The sequence below is a fragment of the Larus michahellis genome, chromosome 1 (genome assembly GCF_964199755.1).
Source record: "Larus michahellis chromosome 1, bLarMic1.1, whole genome shotgun sequence".
In the NCBI taxonomy this organism is placed as follows: domain Eukaryota; kingdom Metazoa; phylum Chordata; class Aves; order Charadriiformes; family Laridae; genus Larus; species Larus michahellis.
The window spans coordinates 142,652,236-142,679,176 of NC_133896.1; the positions used below are offsets into that span (position 1 = coordinate 142,652,236).

Genomic DNA, 26,941 nt, shown 5'->3' on the forward strand with positions numbered 1-26,941 from the left:
AGCATGGGAGGAAGAGAGAGAGAAGAAGGAAAGAGAGAGAGAGAGAAAGAGAGAAAAAAGTCAAGATAAAGGAAACATTATGTTACTTTATGAATTCATAGTGCACCCTAATGTTATTGCAGTTCTCCCACTGCTCTAAAAGGACATGAGAATGTGGAAAGATGCAGAAGAAGAAAATTAGTATGGGCAAAGCCAAACAACAGCTTTCAGAGACACCCAATCCACCCCCCACAGAAGAGGTGCTTTTCCTCACAAACACACCAACACAAAAAGCTACGGATGTCAAAAGTTGATGTGGGCCCAAAACCAGTTAGACACTTTTCTGAAAGAAAAATTCATCAAGGAGCTGCTAACCACAAATACTTAGGACTGCACCTCTTCACGGCAGATCAGCAGGGGCTGGGCAACGATACCCAGCAGCATGGCTCTCTGTTTGCCTTGGTTTTGTTTTCTCCAAGCATCTGCTATTATTTAGTCAAAAGGAAACCTGCTTAGGTAGACCTCTTGGCCTGCCCTAGGCACCACTGTTCTTAAGAATCAACTCCCATCAACGTCCTTCGTGTATCAGTGACTCCAGGTTATGTTGTCTCAAAGCACGACATTTATTTAGCTGTTACTAGTCAGTCACATACACTAGTACACTGGAAACAGTGATACATGGCAATGAAACTTGCACTAATTACAAGTATTTACAGAAATCTAAGGAAGATGGAAGGTGGCAGAGGACTCCTAATACACGAGAACAGATTCTGATGGACTCTCTCTCCTTTGTTGCCTCTCTAGACATGGGAAGTGTTTTCCCAGTTTCGGACAAACTACAAACTCTAAAGCAGCCCAAGACTGTACTGCATCATCCATATGATACATGCAATGACATCACTGTCAAAAAAGTAGTCCGACAGATGTATTAACAATCCATATCTTATGATAAAGAAATGCTAATGTAAGTAGAAAGGGCTTCAGCAGCTCGCGTTCTTGAAGTCTGTGTTAATAGCTAAGAGCCTGTGAGGATGCGCGTTGGCTCGCCTGCACTTCCTCCAGATGATGACAAATAGCTGCACACCACTTGCTGGAAAGGGAAAACTATAATTCATTTTTAACTTCATGCAAGAAGGCACTTTCATATGTGAAACCATTACCGTTTGGAATTCAGGTATCTGAAGCATTACTTCAACCAAACTGGTATGTTCTAGCTACATGAAAAGCATGTTTTCTTCTCCCTTTCGCTGAATAATTAATTTCCCTCAAAAAGAGAGCACTTAAACCTTTATAACAGTCCTTATTATACTTAAATTGATTTCAAGAAGAGGACACTTCACTTTATAAGCTCTTGAATAAAATGAATGCAGGAATTGTTAGTACACCGCACATTAGATGGAAAAAGTTATTATGCATATTTATAATTTATTTTCTTCAAAACACCAGTTGTTTGGTAATTCTATACTTAGCAAACTGATAGGAAATATTTCTTTCCTTTAGAAGAGTTTATATGAAAAATGACAAGGGCTGTAGGTGAAGTGTAAAACAGAGAACTTAGACCTCTTTCGCACCATAAAATATTGAAGCTTGTTAAGACATGCATGAAATGTTTGCCCAAGTAATTTTTCACTGATTGGTAAGGAAGCAGTTGCACAAGATCATACTATTTCTTCCTCAAGAGGAAAAGGGAGGAAGGTGAAAGCATTTTGCTTTTATAGCTCTGGTGACGTCTTGGTAAATCCTACAATAACCCAGACACGCTCATCCTGTGATATTCGTTCAGGAAAAACTTCTCAGTTTGACTCTAACAATTTATATACAGTAAATAAAGAATATAAGTTTAAAATCAGTATGTGATGCAATCCCTGCAAGCAGAGTTCTGCTTAAGTATTTAAGTAAATGGCCCTTTTGCTACACATAAAGAGAAAACCCCCTTCAAGTCTTGCATTTCAATACCTAAGTTCCCAGTTAAGCAGATACTACCACTGTATATTGCTACTATAATATTTTTTTGACAGCACAGTAAAAAACCCAAAATACAGAACTTAAAATTACTGAGTTGTAAAAAACTGGTTAGTTCCTAAGAATATTTCCAATGTCTAATTTATACCTTTATTATTGTAAACATGAGAAACTAATTTGTCCAAATGCGTAGCGTGGAATGTTTTTTTTTCACCCTCTGCTAGTTAGTCTTTATAGATAGATAGCCCCAACCCCTATAATGGTCACCAAGCAGAACACGTTCAGAGAAATAATTATCAAAACACACATGTATGTTTTATGTGTGTACGTGTGTGTGTGTATATATATATATATATATATACACATCCACATACGCTTGATATATATAAATGGAGTATCACCCATTTGTAAATTCTTTTCCACTTGACTGAATTGAGAAGACATAACATTATTCACATTCCTGTGTGCTGAAGGTCCTCCTCCTTCCTTGCACAATTATTTGCTGTTGTACCACCTGGTGAGCATGGAGGCTAGATATTCCTCATGTCTCAAAAAATCAGTTGCCATACGAAGTCCCTAATAACAAACATGGGAACCTCTCTATAGCTCCTGTTTCTGGCTTGTCAAAAGATTTTTTAGAACATTAAACTTGGGCATTTACGTCAACTTAGGCATCAAAAAATCACTTTTACTTTGGTTTTGTATGGTAAAGGCTGTTTCTCCGTCTTCAAGAGCTCAGACAGGAGCAATTACTAAGGCGTGAAAGAACTACAAGAAACATCTTACAGTGTTTAGTTAGAGTGAGTCATGCTGTCGTCCTATACTTGACACACATGCTCTTGTACTTGACACCTATTAAATGTTGAAAGATTTTCTGCGACCTGTGATCTCGCAAGTCCTTTTTCACTTTTTGAAATTATATAATTTTCATAGACATTGCAGAAACAAATTAATAGAGATAACAAGTCAAACGTCCTTAGAAAGTAAGTAAAAGCATTGGCTGTAAACATCTCTAGCAGATGGCAATCTTAAGAATTATATCATAAGGCATTATTTTTTTGACGCAGACTGACTTTTATGTGTGTCATGTCATCCTGCTGAAAGCCACAGACTATAGGCCAGAGCACACATTTCCATCTTTAACCTTTTGAAGGGCTATGTCGGTTTAGAAATTGTGGAGACTTATGCAGGGAAGTTAATTATATAACCAGCATATGTCATTCAACAAATACAGAGAGAGAGACATGTTTAAAGGACAGACTTTACATCTGTAAAGAGCTAAGCTTTTGTAACCAATTTGAAATAGAAAGAGTAGCATCATTAAAAACAAAAAAAGCACCGACTTTTGTTTTACAGATCAGCAGACTCACATAACACTTTTAAAGCAGTCCTAAAGTTGAAAATGTGTTTAGAATCGCGTCAAGCCTCCGTATAAAAATATTGAGCTTATGTCAGATGACTGTTTGCATGCCTGTAAGTTCGTAACAAGAGTGGCTTGGTTCTTGCACGAGAGATGATAAACGGCTACTAGGACCACTGCTTTCTCTTCCTATAAAAATAATACTCCAAGCTATTAAATACTGCAATTTGGAAGAACATGTTTTAGCTTTTCTAAAAAGGGAGATGAAACAACCTGAATTCATTGGAAGCATTCAGTAATCTCAGAGGGGAAAAATACAGCCCAAAGATGAAAGGAGTTCACAAATTAACTTCATCAACTTTAAAGAAAACCCCCAGCTTTCAGAAGTAATGTCAATTTAGGTTTTGCAACTGTGTGCTAAAAAAAAAATACCGTAGCAAAATGAACCAGCAGCAAAAAGCCCAGGAGAAAAAAATTGCTAATCAAGCAATTTTTTTTTGTTGTTCATTTTTAACCATTTGCTGTTACAATGCTCCAACCCTTTTTCATTCTAGATTCAGTGCAATAAAAAGACTCATATTTATCCTGAGAATAATCAGGGAAGCTGTAACAGTAAACAATCAAAGTTTACTTAAAACCCCAAATTATTCTGGTTTTTTTTTTTTTGCAGAACAACTGGAGGGGAGGGAGGCCCTGTAGTGTTGGACAGTCTCTAACCTAGAGGAGGCACCCATGGACTCCACAGCTGGCTCTCAGCTTCGGTCCCTGCACTTCTAACCCACACAAATGCTGAAGGGCTGCTCCTGTGTCCAACACGGTCATGCTGGCTTTGGTCACACAAAGGCAACTGTAGCGCACAGGCCTCAGTAGCACAAAATAAGGGCCATCAGCAATATAACCCAAATTTTCAAACAAAATATTAAGATTGGCCACAAGGAAGACCTTAGGTTTGGTTAGTATTCATGTTCGAGAACATACCACAGATTAGGTAGATTTGCTAGCCATTTGCAGATTACTAGCTTTTAGAAGTAGGAAACTAAATGCCTTTAGGGCAGCTCAAAAATCATAAAATCATTTCATGTCATGATGAGTCCAATTCCTTTTGAGCACAGGAACTCCTTGGCAAAAAAAGAGCACATGGGAATACATATTCTTTCCTACAGGACAGCCATTCATCATCATGCAGTAGTAGTTCACAACACAGGAATTAAATGCCTAAATGAGATATTTTATTCAGTCAGTTTTTTGAATACAGAAGACATATAAGCCCTCCGCATAACACAAGTGCTAAGGGAAAGACTGTGAAAGAGACCATTTTACAAAACCTCCTGTAATGTGGTGAAATGGCCATATACTACATCTGAAATAGTATGTCAAAACAGGCTTCGGCTTGAAAAAAAAAAGTTATTGCAGCTGGTGCCCAGTCATGTGATTTTCATGGATTCCGTGATTATAAAGCAAGAATTGTGCTGCACAAACACTGCTAAAATGCTGGCGTAGGAGTATTATTCACATGCTTTTGTGACTAGGGTTCAGCGCTGGTGGATGGAAATCATTTTACTTGTCCAGAGATGCTGTCTGCCTACAGAAGCACGTCTGCTCCCGGCTGATTGTGCTGCCGCCTCCCCCGCTCCCTCCCTTCCCTCCCCTCCAGCCCAATCTCCCCTCCACACGCGTGCGCACACAGGCGCACACATTCACACCCTCATGGGCTATTCTTTTTGAAATCGCTATGGTAAGTACAAAGGGCTACAAAGAATTAGAAAAATAGCAGATGGTCTCTTCAGCTGGGCCATAAGCAATGCAAAATAGATCTGTGTAAAACCACAAATAAATACTAATTTTTTTAAAAGCTTCTGGTCATGACTAGAGTACATATTTGCTACAGTTCATAATTTTCCCTTCCCTTGAGCAACTAATACCACACAGGAAAACGAAGAAAGCCCACTGAAATTATTTTTCCTATATATGCGTTTCTTCTGTTACAAAAACCGGAGCTATCAAACCCGGTGATAGCAGTGTGTGCACAATCTCAGTTCAGCTGCCACACGCCACTTAACAGCCACAGTATCAGCGACTGCTGAAATCACTGCTTACATTACATCGGCTCCGGCAAACTGTGGGCCAGGAGGAAGGCACCCCCACAACAAGCTAGACATTTAAGGATTTTAACTGCATTGTGCATGGAGTCATACATTTGACAAGGGTCTGAAAATATTGTGCAGTTTAATTAAAACATGAATTAACAAAGACAAGCGGAGCTGATGAAATGGGAAAACAACGACTGGTGGATTCTGTTCGCGTACTGTATTCTGTACAGGCACAAGTAGAGAAAAGTCGCACTTACAGCACTACTGTCTTCCAGTAGCATACCGTCTTTGCCAAGGATAATACTGGAAAACTCTTTTGGGAAACAAGCATTCCCTCCCTGCCCTCCCCACCAAAAACCTGTAACTGATAAATATGAAAAATATCTGAATCATTTCATGCACACAAATAAGAATCATCTGGCCCCAAACAAACTGCAATACACTTGCCAATTTCTTCAAGCTCACCCTAAATTTCAGTCCCTATATTAACTGTATCATGCATGTCGAAGTATGTGGGGAGAAGGAGGGAAACAAGGGAAAAAGGCATTGCAAAAACTGTGAAATCATCATAGCAAAACTTCCAGTTTGGGTCAGGAAAAGATCTAATCAGAGCTAAGAAATCTCTTCAAGTCAGAAATTAAGAAATGCTTACCTTACAGTGCAGTTCCTTTCATCCAGATTGTTAACTTTAGAGAAAATACGCTCCCCATCTTCCTTTAAATCCTCCGCTTGCCTCCTTACTTCAACTTCCTAAAAGTGGTTTACAGCACAAGTAAGACACACCAAGTCATCATGTTTCAGACTCCTGAAAAAAATCTATGATTATGGAACCTCTTATTTGTGGGTTTGCTCTGTTTGAATATAGATGAAGTCAACAGCATAGCATGTCTTAAGCTTGTTTGGTTTTAAGTGGTACAGTATGCTATGTGACCTCTTGCACAGCACTACCGACCTGGCTGTGCTCAAGTTACTGCTCTCATTTGCTGATCTACAGAAGAGCTTAACATTTATATAAACCTTCGCAACTTCTACTTAGCAAAGAGCGAAAAAAAAAAAAATGCGGCAAAGAAGTTACAGAAGAGTCTCTCACATTTTAGAAGAGGCAAGTACGCACCAGCTTTTGAATCCCTGAGCGTGTACTTTAGTTTCTCCGTAAAACACACAACATTGCTGTTCCAGAATTTTATTATCTCACTATCTTCAAACAACCACACCCAAAGCATAGCTTTGCATTACAAACACTGAACCTACAGGAAATTTAATTGCGCATTAGCACTGGAATCATCTGAATCATATATGCGAAACACCATCTTTATTTACTTCAGTCTGTTGTAAGCACCTTCAATGCACTTATCACCATATTTTCCAGGTGCCTAAACAGGTGTCTGCTTTTTGCCCCAGGAGGCCTATACTGAACTTAAAGGCACTGACTAATAAACCAGAAATGCATACATGGAATAGATTATATGATGATTTTTCTGCTGGGTAGGCAATTATTTAATAATTTAGCTAATTTAATTTTCAAAATAACTTCCAGGTGAATATTTCCAGTGCTTGGAATCTCTGCCCTAGTAAATTATCTGCATAGTTAAGCCTTCACAGACAGTTCAAAAATAACTTGCAAAATTCAAAGACAAAAAACTTAAAGAGTCCACAACTGCTAAAGATCGACGTACTTTGTTTCTTTTTGAGCTATCCTCATTCTACCCGTGTATATACCCACACACAGAGGTGCTGTGTGGATGCGTGTGTATGTACGCATGCATGCAATGCTTTTACCAAGAGGGGGGGGAAAAAAGGAAGAAATAATATACAGCTGCATTGCCTCAGTTCTTTTCTTGCATAAGGCGAAGTTCAACACAGGTTGAACACGCTATGACTCCTTATACATATCAGGCAAACTTGTAGCAGCTTGAACAACATCTTTTAAACAGAGAACTTAAGAGATTTGGTTTCTCTGCTTACTTCCCCTGCCACCTGCCAGCCATTCCCTGGCCCTGCTTAGTTAAAAATTAACTTAATATTTACTTGCAAGTTGAACAGATATTTGGCATCTCTCTAAGGAATAAACTTATACATCTTAAATCAAGCAAACTGACATAAAATAAAACACTAAGCAGTTTCATTTGTTGTTGTAGTGTAGCTTTAACATTAACAGGCATATTTTTCTTAACCTCTAAACTTTATTAGGCAGAAGTTTTGTCCTGTGTAGCTTTGCATCAAGCAAGTTTAGAAGAGGAAATCCATGGAAAGTAATAGACCATTAACAAAACTGGACAAAAGTAGATATTATATTCCCCCATGGAACATTTTTATTCATCATTTCAGAGAACTAATAGCCTTCAAATTGGGAAGGCAGCCACACCAATGAAGAAATAACTCTGGGTGAAGATTGCTTTGATCCTCTTATACCTCTACTGTAAAAAAAGAGGATGTTATCAAATCAACCCGGTTGTTTTCTTCCATTTGGCTACAATACACAAGAAACTGCTCGATCTAATTGATTTTTCCTACACTCAGTTCCTGTGCAATACAAAGTTAGATCTTCTTCATTTTACTTCAGAGCTACCTATAACAATTATTAGCTACCTATAACAACTATTGCCTTACTGACAAAAGGCAAACACCAGATTACACTGTGTTCCTAAAACTGGAAATTTTCATAAAAGTTATCTCGTTGCACCACTTTCCTGCCCCCTCCCCAGGCAATTTAAAGGATAATGCAAAAGACACTTGTACCTGTTTGTAGAAATCAGTAGAAGGGGATGATCTAGACCTCTCATGGGTGTACTGGGGTTTCTCATGTTGTTCGTGGCCTGCATCAAGGATATTATCGGCTGAATGGTACCTTCCTGAGCTCCTTGGCTCTATTGGCTTCCGCTGCTCCTTCCACGATGCCTGATACTCCGCAAAGGTTCCCAGGCGCTGCGGCTGTTGGGTTTTCACAATCCTATCAGCAGCCTTATTGCTGCTACTGTGCTGGACGTTATCTTTTGAGGCATGTGCAGCTTCAACTCCAACAGAGGCTGCCCGACCTCTTCTTTCATACCATGACTCTTCTCCCTCTTGTCCACCGTGAGCCTTCCTATCTGCCCTCTCAGGCTGTCCCTCAGCTGGACCATGGGGAGCTGGTTTCTGTGCCAGTTTCCTATATGCAGGCTTACTTGTTTCTTCAAAAAATTTCCACCTGTCTGCAAATGAGCCCAGGGCTTCTTCAGATGTATTTGGACGGCAATGAGCATGGCACTCATCCTCTGACATCCCCACCTCATTCATCTTCTCCGGTTCAGAGTAAGATTTCAGTTTTTGCTCTGTTGTGAACCTCTTCCTGGCTCCGATGCGAGAAACGTGATGAGTGCCACTCCCTGTAGGGTTCGGTTTAGCTTGTGTAGCCTCGAGGAATTCAGATGCATCTTCAGAAACCAAAGCCAATAATGAAGAGTTGTAACTACCAGTTTTCCGCTCGGGTGACCTGGGGAGATATTCAGCGGGGTTGGGCTCCAAATCCCGCCGTCTGAAGGAGGTCGCCCTCAGAACCCTGGCCTGTGCTTCCTTGAGGTGATCTTTGTAGGCGCTAGTAAAGTCAGTGTCTGGGGATGCGGTGACATTTTCTGCTGAATCTGGCTTCCAGGACTCATTGCACTCCTCTGTTTCAGATGACCCTACCAATGTAGCAGTGCTTCTACTTTTCTGAAGTTTTGCTCTTCTCATTTGGATCTCATTTCTCAGGGTTGTTGCAAAACGGTCACTCCTTCGTGCCTGTTTAGACAAGTGAGCGTCAAATGGGGCCTGTCGCTCTGTTACCAGTTCTGGGCTGTTGTCAGACTGTTTTTTCCCTTCCTGAGCTAAAGAGTGCAACATTGGGGTCTTCTGAGGAGAAATCTTGCCAGTCTCATCTTTACCCCACCTAAAATCTTTTTGAGCAGATCTGTTTTCAGTGGTAAGGACACAGCCCTTTACATACTCCTGTTGACCGTACCTAATTTCACTTTCCTCAGAGCTGCTCTCAAAGTTTTTCTTTTGTCCAGACTTTTCAGTATGATTGGTTTTTTTAGCTTCTTCTACTACAGGACACCTAGCATCCCCCTCCCTGTCCACTGGGTAACGACTACTGTTCTCACACCCTTTCAGTGAAGATTCAACAGATTGTTGAGGTAGATAGTATTTTGGTTTTTGGACCACTGTAACAGCAGCAGGATTTTCATGAGGTCCAAGCGATGCATCGGTCCCCACTGCAGGTTTCCAGCTGTCGTCCTTGAGTTGTAGTGGCTTTGAAGTTCCCTGAGCAGGCTGTTTTGCTGTCACGCAATAATAGCGACTCTGTCCAGTGTTGTCCACCTTCTGTTCAGCAGCACTGTTCGAAGAAGAGGAATTGTTGAGCACACTGGCTTGGTTTGGACTGTAGCCATGGAAATGATCTGAAGGTAACTCTTGAATGCCACTGTAGGACAGATAATGTTGCTGATCTTTAGGCGCAGCTAAGATCCTTGCATTATGAAAAAAAGTGCTTTCATCACTGTACTGGTGCTGGTGGTGGTAACTGTAAGTAGGCTGTGCAAACCGAACATCAGTGCTGGACAAGGACGACTGCAGTTTGTTCACAGCTCCTGCATTACTACTGTACCTTTCACCAGTTGAAGAAAAAGCATGTTCTGAACTCAAATCAGATTTATAATTTGAGCTGCTGACCCTCCTGTCACATGCTCTGGAGGGCCGCCGCTGCTGCTCCACAGTTTCCAAGTTCCAGTCACTCCTGGGCTGCGACCAGTTCAGGGCTGGGAAGTGCTGTGTGCTGGCACCCTCTGAGTACATGGGGCCATGGGCTTTCTCATGGCCTTTGGTAGCAGCAAAGCTGTCACTACGAAGAGGTGGAGGTGGGGGGGGAGGAGATGAAGACTTCTTCTTATCAGGAACATACCAGACAGGTCCAAAACTGGATCTTCCAGAGCAAGTGAGCTTGCCATCGAGGTGTTCCTCTATTCTAGGACTTTTGTTGTTCTCGTATTGGATGGGAGCTGGCAAATGCCCAGCTTTGTCCTCTATTCCACTGTTGTCATTCAAGAACTGGCCAGACTTGTTTCCATGCTTAGCAGTCTCCCAGTGGCCTACTTTGTATAGCACGTTCTCTGTCGAAGAAGTGTCTGCATTGGATAGAGTGTGGTCAGGGGTGCTAGAACTCGTGGAGAAAGACCCGTAGGCTGAATCCCGCTTACTTTGGCTCCCTAGATGATCAATGCTACTGTTAGACCTTGCAGAAGAGAGTCTTCCATACTGGGCTACTTGTGGAGTGTGGTCCCAGCTGTCCATACTTCCCAAAGAGCTGAATTGGTCAGAAGCGCGATGTAGACTTGACTGATCCCATGAGTTTGACAGGTCATGAGAAGAACAACTACAGTAGGAAACAAAGAAGAAACTTCAGCATAAATATACCAGTCAAAAAATGCCACAATATAACCATAAATATATAGCCAGCAATTTTACTACCATTGTTTTAAGATCCATCTGCATAGCAGTTACTCGAGACAAACAATCTAATAAAATTGGAAGTTTGAACACAAAGTCAGGGCTTTATATTTATACTCTGCCACCGATTCAAAGCTTGAACCTTAATAACTAACTCAACTTCCCTTTGTAAGTTTATCAATAAGTAATACACATTTATCTCCTTGAAGGCTCCCCTCTCCCTCTGCAAATTGTTGATTTTGCCAACTTTACTTTTAGACAAATTTAGTTTGAGCTCCATTTGCTCCCTCTTTCCGAGGGCAAACACCAACTTATTTTTCAGCTTATTTTCCAGGCACCACGATTCTTCCAGCTGTTAAACTCACGTACTTCCCCGTTCATTTTTTGTAATCTCACTCTAAACTTCTTCAGTCCATAAAGTTATTTCCTTATCCTGCCCATTCATTTAAAATTTTCATTTCTAAACTAAGACTGACTACAAACATTTGCCTCAAATGCCACCATTTGAGTTCTGAGCTTTCACATGCACCTTGACAATGAGGTTTCAAACCACTCTCAGGTTGACACCCTTACAACGTCATTCGATTCCACTCGGTTTCACAACACTGACAGGAAAACATCAGGAGAAGATGCCAGAGCAAAATAAGCTCTTCACAGCCAAAACCTTTCTTCAAGAGTCCGTACCCCCACCAGTTCCTCTCTGCCACTCTTTCCTCTATAAAAACATCTTTGACATTGTACTTTCTCTGGATCAGTTGTCTAGGACACTACTGTAAAATCTTGTTGCTTCTGTTGTTTTCCTACCCCATCAGTTTTGTTCTGGTTTCTTTCTTTTCTTTTGTATCTTTCACAGCACCACTCCTGTCAATCCAACACACTGATGCCAAGATATTCTTTCCAATTATTCTCATCACATCTCCCTGTTTGAACTTCACTGGCAGCCCCTCCTGCTTTTATATACCAAATTCAAATTCTTGCCCTTGCATGCAAAGCCCCTTGGTAGAAATCCCAGAATTATTCCACTTCCCTGTAGCTATAATTATATGAAGCATCTATCAAATCTTGTACAGTAAAGAAACCTGTGAAAGCCAGCAATGAAATTAGACTAGTCCACATAAAAAATACAAAGAGTGATATAGATCTTTTTTTCTGTCAAAAATATTGCGAAGGTCAACCAAACAGTTCTTTGGAATTCAGTATTAACATGAGAATTGCTTTCCCCCCCTCATTACTATAACCTTTGTAATTTTTTTTATATGTGGCCAAAAGCAATATATGTGAAATAAGAGAAGGTATATTTTGTGCTTATTTTCTAAAAGCATTTTATTAATAAGATACACTAGCATTGGCCTCATCTTGTGGGTTTTTTGTTCTTTCATTCTTTTATTTTCAGCATTTTAAACCATCTTGCTGAATACTTAAAAAGGTCTTAATTGTCTTCTTAGGCAGATAATATGGCTCTTGTAAAAAGTGTCTTGGTCATTATTAGGATCTCCTTTGTTAGTGAAGAATGTAAGCCAGGTACTGCTATGAATTGTTGATATTTCCCCTCCTTTTCAGCACCAAGAAGATACTTGGCATCAATTTATTAAAATAAAGATGACACTTGTGCAGGAAAGCCTCAATTTACAATTTACAAGTCTCATGTAGATCTGCTGGTATCAACTGTGAAGCAGAGATCGTCAGCACAAAAGGTTCAAAGCCCTACTAGAAAATGCCTAATGGAAACCCAGAAGATGCAGCAAATGCTTCAAACAAAGGATGGGAAAGTTTCTGATGGTGTGTTACTGCAAAGCATGGCCTCCTGTGGTCCTTAACTGCAGGGCAATCTTCCCATGAACCCCGACATGGAAGAGAGTACAAAAACCATTTCCCTGCCCAAGCCTGGCATCCCAGGATATCCTTCTCTCAATTGCTTTTTTAGAGTGGATTCACAAAAGCACCTGCACTGCTGGTCAAAGTCTGCCAGGTGAAGTTCAGGAAATAATCTACAAACACCATCCTTGGCCACTTTGATGAACAAGCACCCCACCTAGCCCTGGGGCATGAGTTTCTGCTTCTGGGCCCTCCCAGGAATGACATCATCTCAGCAAATCACACCACATTCAGACCGCACGGGATTACAAACCTAATTGCTCCAAAAACTCAGTTTAAGCAGCCTTCTCAAAGCATACTTGCCTCACACCCATCTGTAAGGCCAGAATGAAGTAGAAGAGGTTGTTGGTTGCAACTGCACACCCAGGGGACAGGGAAAAAAATAATATTATAAGGTCCTCTATTATAGTATATCCTACTGGAAGAAAATGCAAGGTCTAAACTTTCAGCAACTTAAGACAGTTCATATCCAAACCTCCTACAAAAGTGCAGTCATCCTTAGTCTAGGGTGGGCTAGGAAAAAAGTCTGCATCCATGTTGTTAAGGTACGACTTCTGTGAAAAAGAGAGCAGAAGACTGACAGAGGGAAATTAAGGCACCAAAAACTTACAAGGTCTAACTCTTTAGCCTTGCATGAGAATTACCAAGACCTGGCCTAGTGCTCTTGAGACAGTTTGCTGTTTTTAAATGAAAGTCACACGATAAAAAAATACACATATAGTGGCAGATGTGGAAATCTGGGCTCCAGAACTCCCCCCTCTCCTATCTACACTGGTACAGTCTCTCCTGTTCTGTCTGTCTTCCTCTAGCTTCAAGCATCTTCTCAAAGGTCCAAATTCATAGAATGTGTTGGATTGGAAGGGACCTTTAAAGGTCATCAGTCCAACCCCCCTGCAGTAAGCAGGGACATCTTCAACTAGATCGGATTGCTCAGAGCCTCATCAAGCCTGGCCTTGAACACTTACAGGGATGGAGCCTCCACCACCTCTCTGGGCAACCTGTGCCAGTGTCTCACTACCCTCATTGTAAAGAACTTCTTCCTAACATCTAATCTAAATATACCCTGCTCTAGTTTAAAACCATTGCCCCTTGTCCTATTGGTACATGCCCTTGCAAAGAGCCCCTCCCCAGCCTTCCTGTAGGCCCCCTTTAGGTACTGGAAGGCTGCTATAAGGTCTCCCCGGAGCCTTCTCTTCTCCAGGCTGAACAACCCCAACTTTCTCAGCCTGTCCTCATAGGAGAGGTGCTCCAGACCGCTGATCATCTTTGTGGCCCTCCTCTGGACCACTTCCAACATGTCCATGTCCTTCTTGTGCTGAGGGCTCCAGAGCTGGACGCAGTACTCCAGGCGGGGTCTCACAAGAGCAGAGTAGAGGGGTAGAATCACCTCTCTGGATCTGCTGGCCACGGTTCTTTTGATGCAGCCCAGGATGCAACTGGCCTTCTGGGCTGCAAGCGCACATTGTTGGCTCATGGGGGCTGGCAAAAAAACTCCAACCAAAACCAACCAAAAAAAACCCCCAAAACAAAACCAATAATTACCCATAGCTATATCTAGCTATGGACAATCTTCAGAGGGTTGTTTTGTCCAGGTGTCCCACAACCCCCCAACACACAAAATCCAGGTACATCCTGCTCAGAAGACAGCAAAAGCATCTCTGCCCCCCGACTGAACTCTCCATGTTTTACACGTGATTTAGTTTTCACACTCATAGAAAGAATGCACGCAGGCACATTCAGAAGAGATTTTAGGCTGTGAATACCAATTTCAGATGCTTAGCTCAAGGAAGAACAAGAAATAGCAGAAATAGCCGTGGGATGGGATCCTTGGGCTAGAAATATACTCTCCTAGGGCTATTTCTATTATCTCCTTGCATACCGATTGCTGTACATCCTCTTCAGCTTGGTGCTTGACTTAAGAGTGCACGGTGCTTCTTCGTTTTGTGATTTGTCGTTTGAAAGTGAGGGATCTCTGAAGCTGCTCACCTTCTATTTTTGCAGACAAGGAAGCCCAAAGGACTCCCTTCCGCAACTGGGACCCTCAAAATACCCAAATCCTTAGGCTGGCACTCTGGGAATGCTGGGCCTCCATCAGTCGCACTCCAAAGTTAGCTCTGCCACTGGAACAGCGTTGGACAACAGACACCAGGACTGACAGGTCTCCCAGATATGTGGGGCAAGACGATTGCTCTATTCCCTTCCCCCTTTTCCTTTACACACCCAATTTCCTGCCCAAAGCTCATTTCAAATTGGCCTTGAACCAAATTAATATTTTTTTCTTTTATAAAATATTGTGATTCACCCCAGCTCCTATCAAATCACACTTTGAGACGTAAGTCTTGTAATATTTTACTTTTACAAGGTACAAGGACAACCATCAGGAAGAACAGGAAGCATATGCTGATTTACAACTCCGTCAGAAGACTCAGTAGACTGAATGTAGAAATACTCTTGAGTTAGCATTGCAACTAGGAACTCTATAAAGTTTTTAGAAATTTCTGAATTTTGTTTCTATGTACAAGGACTTTTTCTGTCTTCAAATCTATAAATTTAATTCAGTCCATCTACATGAAATTTAAATACAAACTCTCTAAATAAGTGTGAAACTGTAGCAGTTATAATCCAGGATTTGAAGAATACAATGTGCTAAAACTTCTACTAAAGAAGTATTACAAAGTGCATTTAAAAAAACCCCTTTCTGTCTAAATGTTAACATTCGTATTTTATTCAAGGGCAGATAGCAAATTATTTTAAAAACAGTAGGCAGCTTCTAAAGAAAACCAACGATGTAAAAACAATTGTAAAAATGACATGAAAAATAAAATAAAAACTTGAAGTATAAATGTATAAATGTTCTTCTGTTTTAACTACCATGATAAATTAACATCAAGAAGTAATGATGGAGAATGTACAGCAATAAGCATAGAAAACACAAGTCTACTTTCCAAATTGGTATTGCATACCAGACTCATTTTCTTTAATGCTCAGTGTAACTATGGCCCAACGGGAACTGAGAAGAAAAAAGTGACAAAAGAAAAAAAACCCAACAACATACCACCAAAACCCCCCTGTGAAAATGCTGCAGAATGTCACCTACAAGCAGGAAAAAACAAGAACCTGTAGCCAGACACAAACAGGTGCTACCTAAAAGTTCAAAGTTTCACAATTACAAGTGTGTGGGTGCCAGCCTTTCTCCCCTAGTGCTGAACGAGACCTAACAAATATTAAGGTGCTTTAAACAGGGACGGAAAATCATTGGTCATATTACCTCTCTGCACAAGCCAGAGCACAACTGTAGGGAAGATCAGATTACAGAAACAGTTTAACTAATAAAACCAGTAAAACCTTCCAACAGGAAAACATTCTGCACCCTCCCTTTAGGAAAAGGCTTTTTAATTTTTCAATTTCACTTTAGGTACGTTGATTTTGGCAGTTTCTTTTTGCTTACAAAGGTTTAGGATTTTACCAGTGAACATTGAAAGGAAACGCAGAGCAAGAAACGTAATCTTTTGAGTGCCTTTAAAGATAGTTTCTTACCTTTCAGTCACACGCACATATCACATACTGTTTCTGAAATCCACTCAATCCATATGTCAAACTTCCCATGATCCCCCTTCAAGCATTGAAAGGACAGGCAATACTAAAGATGTATAATACAATCATTCTGCGTTCGTCGCTCGAAAAAAAACAAACCACGAAACAAACCAACACACCAACGCTCAATGTCATGACCTACATTATTATTGTCTCACTGTTGGTGCTTAATGCATGTAACTTAAGCAGAGACTCACCTTGCATGATAGCGCGAGTGCCAGGAAGCGCAGGCATTGGACGAGGAAAGGTGTGACGTGGCTGTCTCGGGTTGACTTTCTGTGAATTTGGTTGCGTGCCAGGAGTGAGGCCTGCAGGCTAGGTCATTTCTTCTGAAAACGAGAGAGTCAGAGTGTACGAGTTTAGTGCAAACAGCTCAGTAAGGTGACATGCAGCAAAAAAAAAAAAAAAAATAATCTACCAAACACAATAGTAAAAATCTAGTCAAACGCTATACAGATTGGATAGGGGTACAATGACTTTAAATGACAGCAAATGGGACAACTTTCTACATGCATGCCAGTTTTGAAAAGACACCTACATTCCTTTAAAATGCTTGAGATGCAGTGAAATGTCAATACTCTCCACGGTCTGTGCTTGAGCAGGCTTTTTTGTTTGGTTTTTTTTTTGATTTTTTTGTGTTTTGTGTTTGGTTTTTTTTTTAATTTTATTTTATTTTATATATTTTGGTGGTGGGGTGTTTTTTACAAGGGGCAGACAGGCAAACAAATTTTAAAGTACCTGACACGTACCCAGAGCTTGAACAGTTAAAGCAAATACTGAGACTTATGACTCTTTTACAACATGTCATCAGTACAGTAGGGCTTTGGCAAGGTTTTACTGCAGGTACGTGCTTATGGGAGGAGGCGGGAAGAAAAGAGTAATGACAGGAAGGAATAAAGCCACGTACATTGTTTCATACAAGTTAGTAAGAGTGATATAACTAATCATTTTAACTCCAGCCGAGTTCTGCTTCAGCTTCTGAAATGTGTGGCACCCCAGGTATGCAGGAGTGTTTTGTTTGTTTGGGGTTTGTTTTGTTTTGTTTTTAAAGAATACTCCTCAAAAATAGCTCAGCAATTCGAAGTCCCCAAACATCTACTTGGCTATCACCTCCAAATGTATATGCTCATGTAACTGAAGGGATCCCCTCTGGCAACAATAAGTTGTTAGAGCTTTGTAAATCGCAAACCTTTCTGCAAAACAGCTCTACGCTCCTCTGCCCCTTCCTTCTCTTCAGGAATTTGTAACAACAGCTTGCACTTCCTTCCAAGGACTTGCTGTTCATAACACCTCTCAGCACTCACGAAATAAGTGCATTCTTTTTCCCCTATGTTAAATAAGTCTTCTGAGTGGAATTCAGCTACTTCTCTTTCAGTGAGCAGATGTCGAGCACGGGCCATGTGTCTAGACCTTCTCAGTCACCCGGGAAGGGAGCAGGAACTTCTTGAAGGTAATTCATCCTGCCCTTCTCTTTGCCTCATCTTGGAGGAAGTGTAATTTAAAATTTAGACAAGGTACAAAGCAAGACAAATCCCATCCTTCCAAGCCACAGTCTGAAACAAAGGCTTATAGGACCTTGAGGTCTTGAGGGTTTTTTTTAATGCACTTACGTATTTATGAAGTTTATTACTGCAAGGTTAAGTAATTTGTCTAAGTTACAAAGTAATTTGCTAGACTGAGAAAGTGTCCCTTTATTTTCATCTTGAACTGTAAAGGCAGTTCTGTATCTTTTTACTCATTCCCTCTCTTAATAAATTTGGGTTATCAGATAGCCACTAGATTTGAAGAACAAAACCAAGTCTCATTATAAACCCAGTATCTTCAAAACAGGTCAAATTTGAGTACACAGCTTTTTGCAGTACATTCAGAAAGATCTGATGAAATCAATAAAGAATTGCCTTTCCAAACTCTGCATGCAGGACTACAAAAGGAAAATAATAATTCTACAGGGAAGCTGTAATTTCACTAAGAAGCGTAGCATCATTACTGTCACTAAAAAAAGAAGTAATTGTTTCCATAAACAAAAGCCTACTCTTTCCAGCATGACAAAGGAGAAAACAGTGAAGCAGAGCATCACGATGTTGTTCTTTCTTGGTAGAAAATGAAATTCAGAGAGCGAATGGAGGAGCCCAAATACTCTCAGTGCAAAAGATTCTGCTCAGCCACGCGATACTGGGCTCCAGACAGTCCTTGTGTACTTTAAGGGCCCCAAGCCTGCGTTCAGGTTTGGGAAAAAAAAAAAAAAAAAAAAAATCATTCCACTGTTCAGCTGCACAGAACATCGAAGAGTTTTTTCTCCCCCATAGCTCATCTCTAAGGTATCGATACCAGTTCGGCAAACCACAAACACTTATTTAGGCAAATTCAATAGGCCTCCTGGGCATCGCTTCAGCAAAAAGATTCATCTATTACGAGACAATTACTTTTCTGTGATGCACCACTAAGGAAACACAAGACTATAAAGACAGAACAATACAAGCAATGTTTGGAGCATGAGGAAATGAAGGTTGGGAAAGAGGACTTCTGTGACAGTTTGCTATGGGTTTGGCAAATGGTAAGAGGAATTCAATCACTGGGAAGGAACAGAAGGGATGCACTTGTAAAGTCAGTACTGTACCTCATGGAACTTCTCAAGATCTTCATAAGATAGTTTCTCGCCACATGAACATCATTTTCAGATGGCATTTTCTGTGCTACAATATCCACCACCACTTTCATCTTCCTGAGCAGCCAAGCAAGGGGAGGAACAGACTGGACTGAGTTGTGATGTGAGGCAAGTCAAGTGGACAAGAACCTAAAAGTTCTGTTTTCGTTGTTGTATTTGTGGACACATGTATATTTTGAGAGGTTGTTTTTTTTTAAGACGTAATAGTCTGAACAGCCAAAAAATACTGGTGGAATACCTGGAGAGTAAATCACATAGACACCTGCTTTCGCTGAAATCCACAACGTGACTAAACATTAATTTACTGTGCAGAGTCAACGATGCTTTCTGATGGATTGTCACCGTTTAATTGTATTTACTATTTGCTGCACTTCAAGAAACAAATTTTTCTAACAATAAATGAAGCCCAGCATGACTACGGATTCCAAAACTCAGCACAAATGGGTAGAAGGACTGGAAAGAAAAGATTAAAAGACTCAAAACAGGAATATTTTGCAGGCAACTAAAGATGCCGGAAGCTGAGCATTTATATTCTAATGTAATACCTCTGTATTAATTCTGAGTGACAGAATGAGATCATCTGAACCTACAACCCAGAAAAGCTCTAGCATTAATGGAAGCATTAATGAAAGCATTTCACCAAGAGTGTCTTTCTACCAGTGCTTTTACAAAAGCTGCTGGAAGGAAAAAGCTGATAAGCTTTGAAGATATGATACAAAGGGGAAAAAAAAAAACCCAACAATTTCTATTGACTATAAGCAATCTGTTAGATAGTGGTCTCAATGACATGTGCGTGCAAATACTTTAGCAATAAAACAACCTTTCCAATCCAGTTTTTGAGAATACATCTGTTCTTTTGGAAGTCATTAAGAAAGACATTCTGAATTTCACAGGCTATGGAGATTAGAGATACTGGCTTAGATTGCTGCAGCAATATTGAGGAGACTGCCTAGATATGGGGGGGGAGGGGGGGGGGAGGAAGAGAGGAAGAGAGAAAACATACTTCCTTGACCAAGAGAGAAAAATCATCAAACTGGACAAGGAGATTTATCTGTAAACCAACAACAAAAGTCAGAAAAATATCATAAAAATGAAAAGTAGACAGGAAATTGAATGAACTCAACTACCTCAGCACACAACAAAAGTTTCAATGAGTATGAGCCATTTCCTCTGCTTTCAGACACATTCTGAATTCCCGTAGGTACCCTTCAGATAAAAGGCCAGCAGATACAACAAGAGAGGTGTTTATTTCTTCACCCCCCAACAGAATTTCTGTTTCATTCCCATCTACCAAAGAGCACCCTTGCTGTAACGCCACCATATAGGCCTTTGCATTTGGAGTCCCAAAGCAAAAGGAGAACAGGTAGTCCCAGGGACCTGCATCCAGGTGGAAAGCAATCGCTAGGATTTATTTGCCTGTTAATGTTTTGTTCCAGCCCTCTGCTGAATAAACAAAGATGGAAGGCCTGACTGCTAGCTCACATGTGAGAGTAAGGCTGCAAGTCTTTTCCCTACAAGTCGCAACAACTACACACGACAGAGGCTGTATGGTATTTCTGAAATAGAAAACTGACTTTTCATCCCTCGCATTCATCTCCTTATTGGCCCCTTCTGTTTAGCTCAAAGGAGCGTTTTTAATACCAGCAGCGCTGACATACCCACACAAAGACACTCTGAGCCATCTCAAGCACAAGGTAATAAACAGTTCCTACGGGGATTTTCCACATAAAATTCTGGAAACGTGAAAACGAACAGAGAGCCATACTGATGGGGCATTTTAACCAGGACTGTCCTGCCGCCTCCCTTTTTAAAGGCTAGCTTCTGTTATTTCAGGTCCTTATGTTGCCCGAAAGGTACCGATCCGTATGATTACTTTTCAGGTTAAATCTAAACAATTCTTCAAAATGAATGAGCTGAATTTGGGGGGGAGGGCTCTGGGAAGAAACCCCATTCCAGTTGACAGAAAGCCCTCCCTCTACCCCCCCCCCCCAGGCTGACAAAGGCAGCACAAAGCCGCCACAAGGAGGGTTTTAAATCTCCGCGTCAAGGCGGAGCAGCCTGCTGCCTGCGGCTACCGGCAAGGGTTTGGGATGCGGGAAGGATGTGGGAGGCGGGCAGGAACCCGGCGGCCCGCGCCTCGCTCCGCCACCGACCCCTGCCGGCGGCTGACACCCCTGCGCGCCCCCCGCCCTCCATCGCCCCGCACTGCCACCGACTGACACCGCTGCGCCCCTCCGCCTGCCCCCGCCACCGCCGCATCCCCCCGCCCGCCATCGCCTCCTGACGGCGGCCGCCACCGCCGCATCCCCCGCCGGCGGCCACCACCGCCCCCCGCCCCGCCCCGCCCAGCGCCGCGGGAGCCCAGTCCGGCCCACCACGCCCTCCCCCAGTCACGGCATCTACTCCGAAAACGAAATATAACTCAACTTCAGCCCTCGTATTCGTTTACTACTTATTAATTATTTCTCATGCTAATTAGTCCTTCCCTCAGGACATCAAAGTGGTACGCTGTTCTTCCGTGACCCTGCAACACGTTTTTTTTCTGGCTCTCCACTGCAGAATTCACTGCAGTGCTTCGAATCATAGAATGGTTCGGGTTGGAAGGGGCCTTAAAGATCACCTAGTTCCAACCCCCCTGCCATGGGCAGGGACACCTCCCACTAGCCCAGGCTGCTCAAATCAGTAATAATCATTTCTAGTCAGGGTGCCCTAGGGCACAATCTAACCAGAAGCGGGCATTTGATGCCAGTCCTTGGGAATACAATGCTTCCTACTGTTCATCTCTATCAGCTGCACCAGGAAATAAAACCTGGGTTTAGACAAGAATTCCAAGTTTTTCTAACTTAAAAGGAAGGACGAGCCGGTGGCCTCAGTCAGAACTGTTACACGCTGTCAGCACCAGTCCTCTGAGTTAAAATTGTTGTAGTGATTATAGCAAAGATTATTTCAAAAAACGTATTCAGTTTTCAGTCACTTTAGTTTCTAGAAAACATCTTTGGTTGCAAAGCTGCAGACCACTGTTCCACACTAGTGTCTATGTGTTTGAAGGTACAACTTCCCTGCAAGCCACAGGATTTGGGAACCATTCAATGTAGTTACATTGAAGAGCAGTTATCAAAATTCTTCTCCCTCCATTCACCAAGATGCCACTGAGACATTTCAGCAGTGAAGCAAAGCCTCTCTCCAGCGCTTTGTTTTTAATGTAGCCCAAGTTCACGTTTGACAGTTGCAGCAGGAGGTCCAAACCACTTGCAGTTATTTAAAAACTTGCCTGTAACTAGGAATTTATCCCAATTCCAGTGTGAGGTAAATGGCTACAAGACTGTCCCGTGTGCTTGACGTGGCTGCAATGCTAGGCAAATGCAGAATGGCTGCAGCACTGAGATAAAACGGAAACCTACGCGTGCTTAAAGGTCAAATGCACAATTCACCATCATTCTCGAACAAGAAGCATGCTCGGACACTGCATGTACCGAACAGTATATCTCACAAGGTGCCCTCGGATTGTTTTAAAGTTGAATAAACCAAACCATGCCACAGTTGTTGGTCCTATGGAAAAAAAACAACCCTCTCATGCGTTGTCAAGACTGCCAGTTACAAACAGCGTGAGCCCATGCCAGCCAGGCAAGTAACTACGAGAAGTTCAGTGTTTCGGATCTCCTCAGCAAGCAACTCATCCATCAACTCATCCATCATTTTTTATTCCACGTAGAGAAAATTTCAAGATTTTGTAGTGACAGCACAGGTGCCCTTGCTTGTCCCCTTATAAATCCTAAATGACTTCATAGTTCCCAGCTTTCTCACCTCACCTCCTTTAAAACAACAGTAGGCCAGACATACTAATGCTTCATTAACAAATTATATAAATTTATATTCAGATTTATAAATTTATAAATCCAAATGTGCTGGGGGCGGTAGAAAAAGTCCTTCCAAGCCATTTGTCTGTCTGTTTTTTTTCCTCAGTTCACCAATCTTCTGCTCAATGGGTTAAAATACACTGGAAGACCAACATATCACACAATTAAATGGGTATGCAAAAAGACACTGTAAACAAAATACCAAATCACTTATTCAGTTTATGAAAAACATTACTCAGATATTTTTAGTCTTCTGAATCCTTGGGGGGGAGGGGAGAGGCTGCAAACCACCATGAAGCTTCAGTTACTCAAAGGGGCCTCAAATAACAATGACAAATAACAGTGTCACCTGTTTTCCTTCCAAAAACAGTTCAATATATTTTTCCCTGCAGATTGTGAAGACCTCACCCAACTGCCTAACCTGGGAGCTCACGATTAGAAGAGGATGACTTCTTTTTTTTCTAAAAAGAAAAAAAAGATGAGACTGCTATCTGAACAAATCAAATATTTTTTTTTTGAAAGAGCACTTATTTGGTCAAAATGTCTTCTTTCTTTCTTCTTACCCTCCCTTCAAACAGACAAACAACATTCCTTTCTACAGAGTACCGAAGGAGTCATCACCTTCCACAGACAAAGACATTAGGTGTTTTCTCTCTCAGGCAACTATATTAGCAGAAACTCAAATTACTTCATGTTACGTTAGTCACCACTGGCAGATCTATCTCCCTGGGTAATATAGGAATTAAGTATCTAAAATTTGGCAAAAGACTAAGATCCAGCAGCAAAACTATATAAGGAATGTGAACAGCTTCTTGTGTCATTCTCAATAATTCAATAGAGTCATAAATTATCCTCATCTAGGCTCAAACAGTTGTTATCAATTTCATAAAGAAGCTTTAGGTTAAATGCAATACAATCCCCTTGTCCTTTCCGCTTGCCATTTTCAGTGTTGTCCTGCCTCCTGACATACCTGCCTATATCTTTGGACGTAACAGAAAATGAAGCAATGGGAAAAAGTGATTTTAAAAGGAGGACAAAGCATCCAAAACTCGAGGTTGAACACTTTTCCTGAACATAGTTACTCTCCCACTTTATTTCTTCCTCATTTATTTGAAAACAGAGAAAGGAAGGGGAGGTGGTATGTATGTGTGAAAGAATATGAGAAGGAAGAAAAACACTGGAAGCCCCCTGAAAATTTTCATGCAACAATCCCATATTATAGGATCGCCCCAAAATTAAAAAACTCCCACAATATATTTTGAAGTAAACCTTCACTGCCATTCATAGCCAACACACAGATGATTCAAAAAAGTTTTAGATGATTCAAAAAAGTTTTACATATATATATACACACATATATGTATATTTTTTTATATATATATGATATGTACATATACACATATATATTTATTTATACATGCAAGGTCACTTTTTAGGCTTTTCAAAATATGCCAATAACTTCTCTGTCCAGGTTGATGGTTTTGGACTTCAACCACCGTGTTTTGGTCCCCCCGATATACCAAAGCCCTGCTAAAACCTGATGCACAGTCCACTTCCAAATTCATCTCCCCGCTTGTTTCTAGAGCATCACAGCCTGAACTGTTTTGCTCCCTTTTTGTAAGGTTGTCCTACCGCCTTTCACTCAGATTCAACCTTGACTGCCCCAACTTCCTGCTGTCCTGAGCCTAGACAGCAGCAATTTAAATGCTTTTTCTAAAGTACACTCTGTGCCTTCACACTGTCTATCCAGGATAGCCTTAAAGAGGGATAGTAAATTTAGGCTTCGATTGGGTGAGACACACAGTGACGGAATAAACCCCTCTCAAAAGCCAAAGTGGGCCTTCCTATCTGAGGCAGAAACATCAGGCCTTGAAATTTTAAGTTAACTGTGTGGAGACATCACATCCTCATTTTTATAGAGATTAACCTTAAAATGTGCAAAATACCTGCTCATAGCGAGCCATAAACCTGAAAAAACTACTGGGAAATATCATCACGGTAAGTATTTTAAGGCAATGTCTTTTACTTCTTGTGGCGGTGTGCTCTCCCCCTTCCCCAGCTCCTGCTCAAGCCATGACTGTCAGTGGGAGTTGTGATGGGTTGCACCTGACTTTGGGTGATGGCTGGCAACATAGTCAAACACTGTCCAGAATAGGGACCTAGACATCTCGTTGCTGTGCAAATATGACTATAGGTCAATTATCTTACTCTGTAAATAGTGGACAGCCCAAGAGCACTTTGAGCTCTCCTGCCCGGCAGCGGGCTGCCTGACAGGATCTCCCCTTGAGCAGGGACATCTGCTCAAGGTTACTCCTCGAGGTTTAGAGATTCCTTGCCGCAGCAGATTCTCAGTAAGTGGTTAATAGCATGCTTAACTGTGAAACCTTAGCTAAGTGATATAAAGGATTGATTGCGCATATATAATCCTTTAGACATAAACCATTGACCAAGTCTGGGATGAGGACTGGATCCAGCCACATCGAGACTACTCTCTAAGAAGGAGTTTAGAAAGCAAGGGGGTCCTCTTTGAACGTCATGACTCAACGGAAGGGTCTCCCTGACAGCTTTGTCTGGCCCTGTCCTCTGTGCGGTAAATAATGAAGTATACCTTGCCATCGAATCTCGTAAAACACTGTCACATTCACTATCAAACTTTGTTAAATCACGGTTTTCTATCAATAAATATTTCACTGCTTCTGTCTTATCAGTGAAGTTAATCACTCCGTCCGCGACACATCTGCAGATCTACAGTGAGCTTTATAAAAACAACACACACCATCTCCTCTCTTTCACGCTTACTCCCTGAATACAAAAATTGCCTAAATGGAATTTTATTTGGGATGAAAATTTGTTGAAGGTTGTTATATTAGGTATCTGCTGAAGATTAAATGGAAATGCTTTCACACCATAGTTGATCGAATGCTGCTTACATGAGATTTAAAAAACTAGTATGCCAGCCCAATAGCCTAGAAAAGTGAATTTACAGATGAAGCTCTTAGTATCAGAAATTGTCAACAGCAACATGTTAGTTTGCCAGCTGTGCACTGTTTTCCAAAATTAACAACACAGGAAGGCTGACATGCACAAATTCAAATTACTACTAGCAACACTCAAGCCATACCAGCGTTTTTGTTTCAAGACTGCTACTCTCCATTAGCAGCCGCATGCACCCCATCTGTTGTCAGAACCACCTCTCCTTGCGTATTAGCATCTATTCTTTTGGGAAAATCCCCTATGACATATATCACTGGAATGGGATGAAACAGTGATGAAAACTAATTACTGCGGTATATGAAAAAAACTCTTCTCTGGCCTCAGACAGCTGAGCCCCGCTGTATACATCCCCTTGTCCAGTGACAGCTGGATTAGCCACGGGCAAAAAAACCCAGACATCCAAAACTGTGCACATAATAACATGCACAGCCACACAAACTGCAGAAGATGAACAGTTAAGAGAGAAAACAGTTGGTAGTCTCAAGCAACACTGGAACCCATGTATAGAAATTAAAAATAAAGAATAACATTTTCACACAAAAAAAAGTCATTAGCAGCCTTGTCATCCTAAGACAAATCTACGACTGCCCTAGCATACTCAACTCTTTTCAAAGTTTAAATGATTTTGATGAAGAGAAAAAACTAAATGAATGCTGGGCTCCTAATCAACTTTGTGAATCCCTCTAACTTATCAAATAGCAAACTCTTATCCTTTCTAGTTTAAATGTATTGAAAACACATTATAATCAAAGAAAACTGTCTTAATTATGGAAATGTGCTAACAACTGAATAACTGTGAAGCAATGAACAAGCCTGGTCTAACAGCAGCCCACCCAACTCCTAATCCCTAGCAATTACAGAAGCTCCTTGCAACACATTTTTGTATCCTCACTTTCTGTGCGGGCAGCTCTTCGCTCAGCTCAACCATCTCCCTGGACAGAGTAAGCAGCACAGTTCCCCCTGGAGTACTGTCACCGCCTCCATCTTTGCATCACTTCCTCTCTCAGCCCCTGTCTCATACTTGTTTGGGAGTTGGCTATTCCCACCTTCCCCTCTCCAAGAACATGGCAAGCTCATACTCCCTTTGTGGACCAATTGCTAC

At 41.3% G+C, this 26,941-nt stretch overlaps 1 protein-coding gene across 2 annotated transcripts in view; it reads right to left on the reverse strand.

The window, feature by feature from the left end:
• SHROOM2 (shroom family member 2) overlaps window positions 1-26,941 on the reverse strand; it is a 121,906-nt gene that overhangs the window by 22,326 nt on the left and 72,639 nt on the right. Inside the window, exons 3-6 of one of the 2 annotated variants that reach the window (XM_074606807.1) lie at window positions 18,941-19,045; window positions 16,521-16,652; window positions 8,131-10,780; window positions 6,044-6,141 (exon numbers count right to left, since the gene is read on the reverse strand). In XM_074606807.1, coding sequence (XP_074462908.1) covers window positions 6,044-6,141; window positions 8,131-10,780; window positions 16,521-16,652; window positions 18,941-19,045 — 2,985 coding nt within the window. The remainder of the gene's footprint in view (window positions 1-6,043; window positions 6,142-8,130; window positions 10,781-16,520; window positions 16,653-18,940; window positions 19,046-26,941) is intronic. The other variant, XM_074606797.1, reaches the window with a different exon arrangement.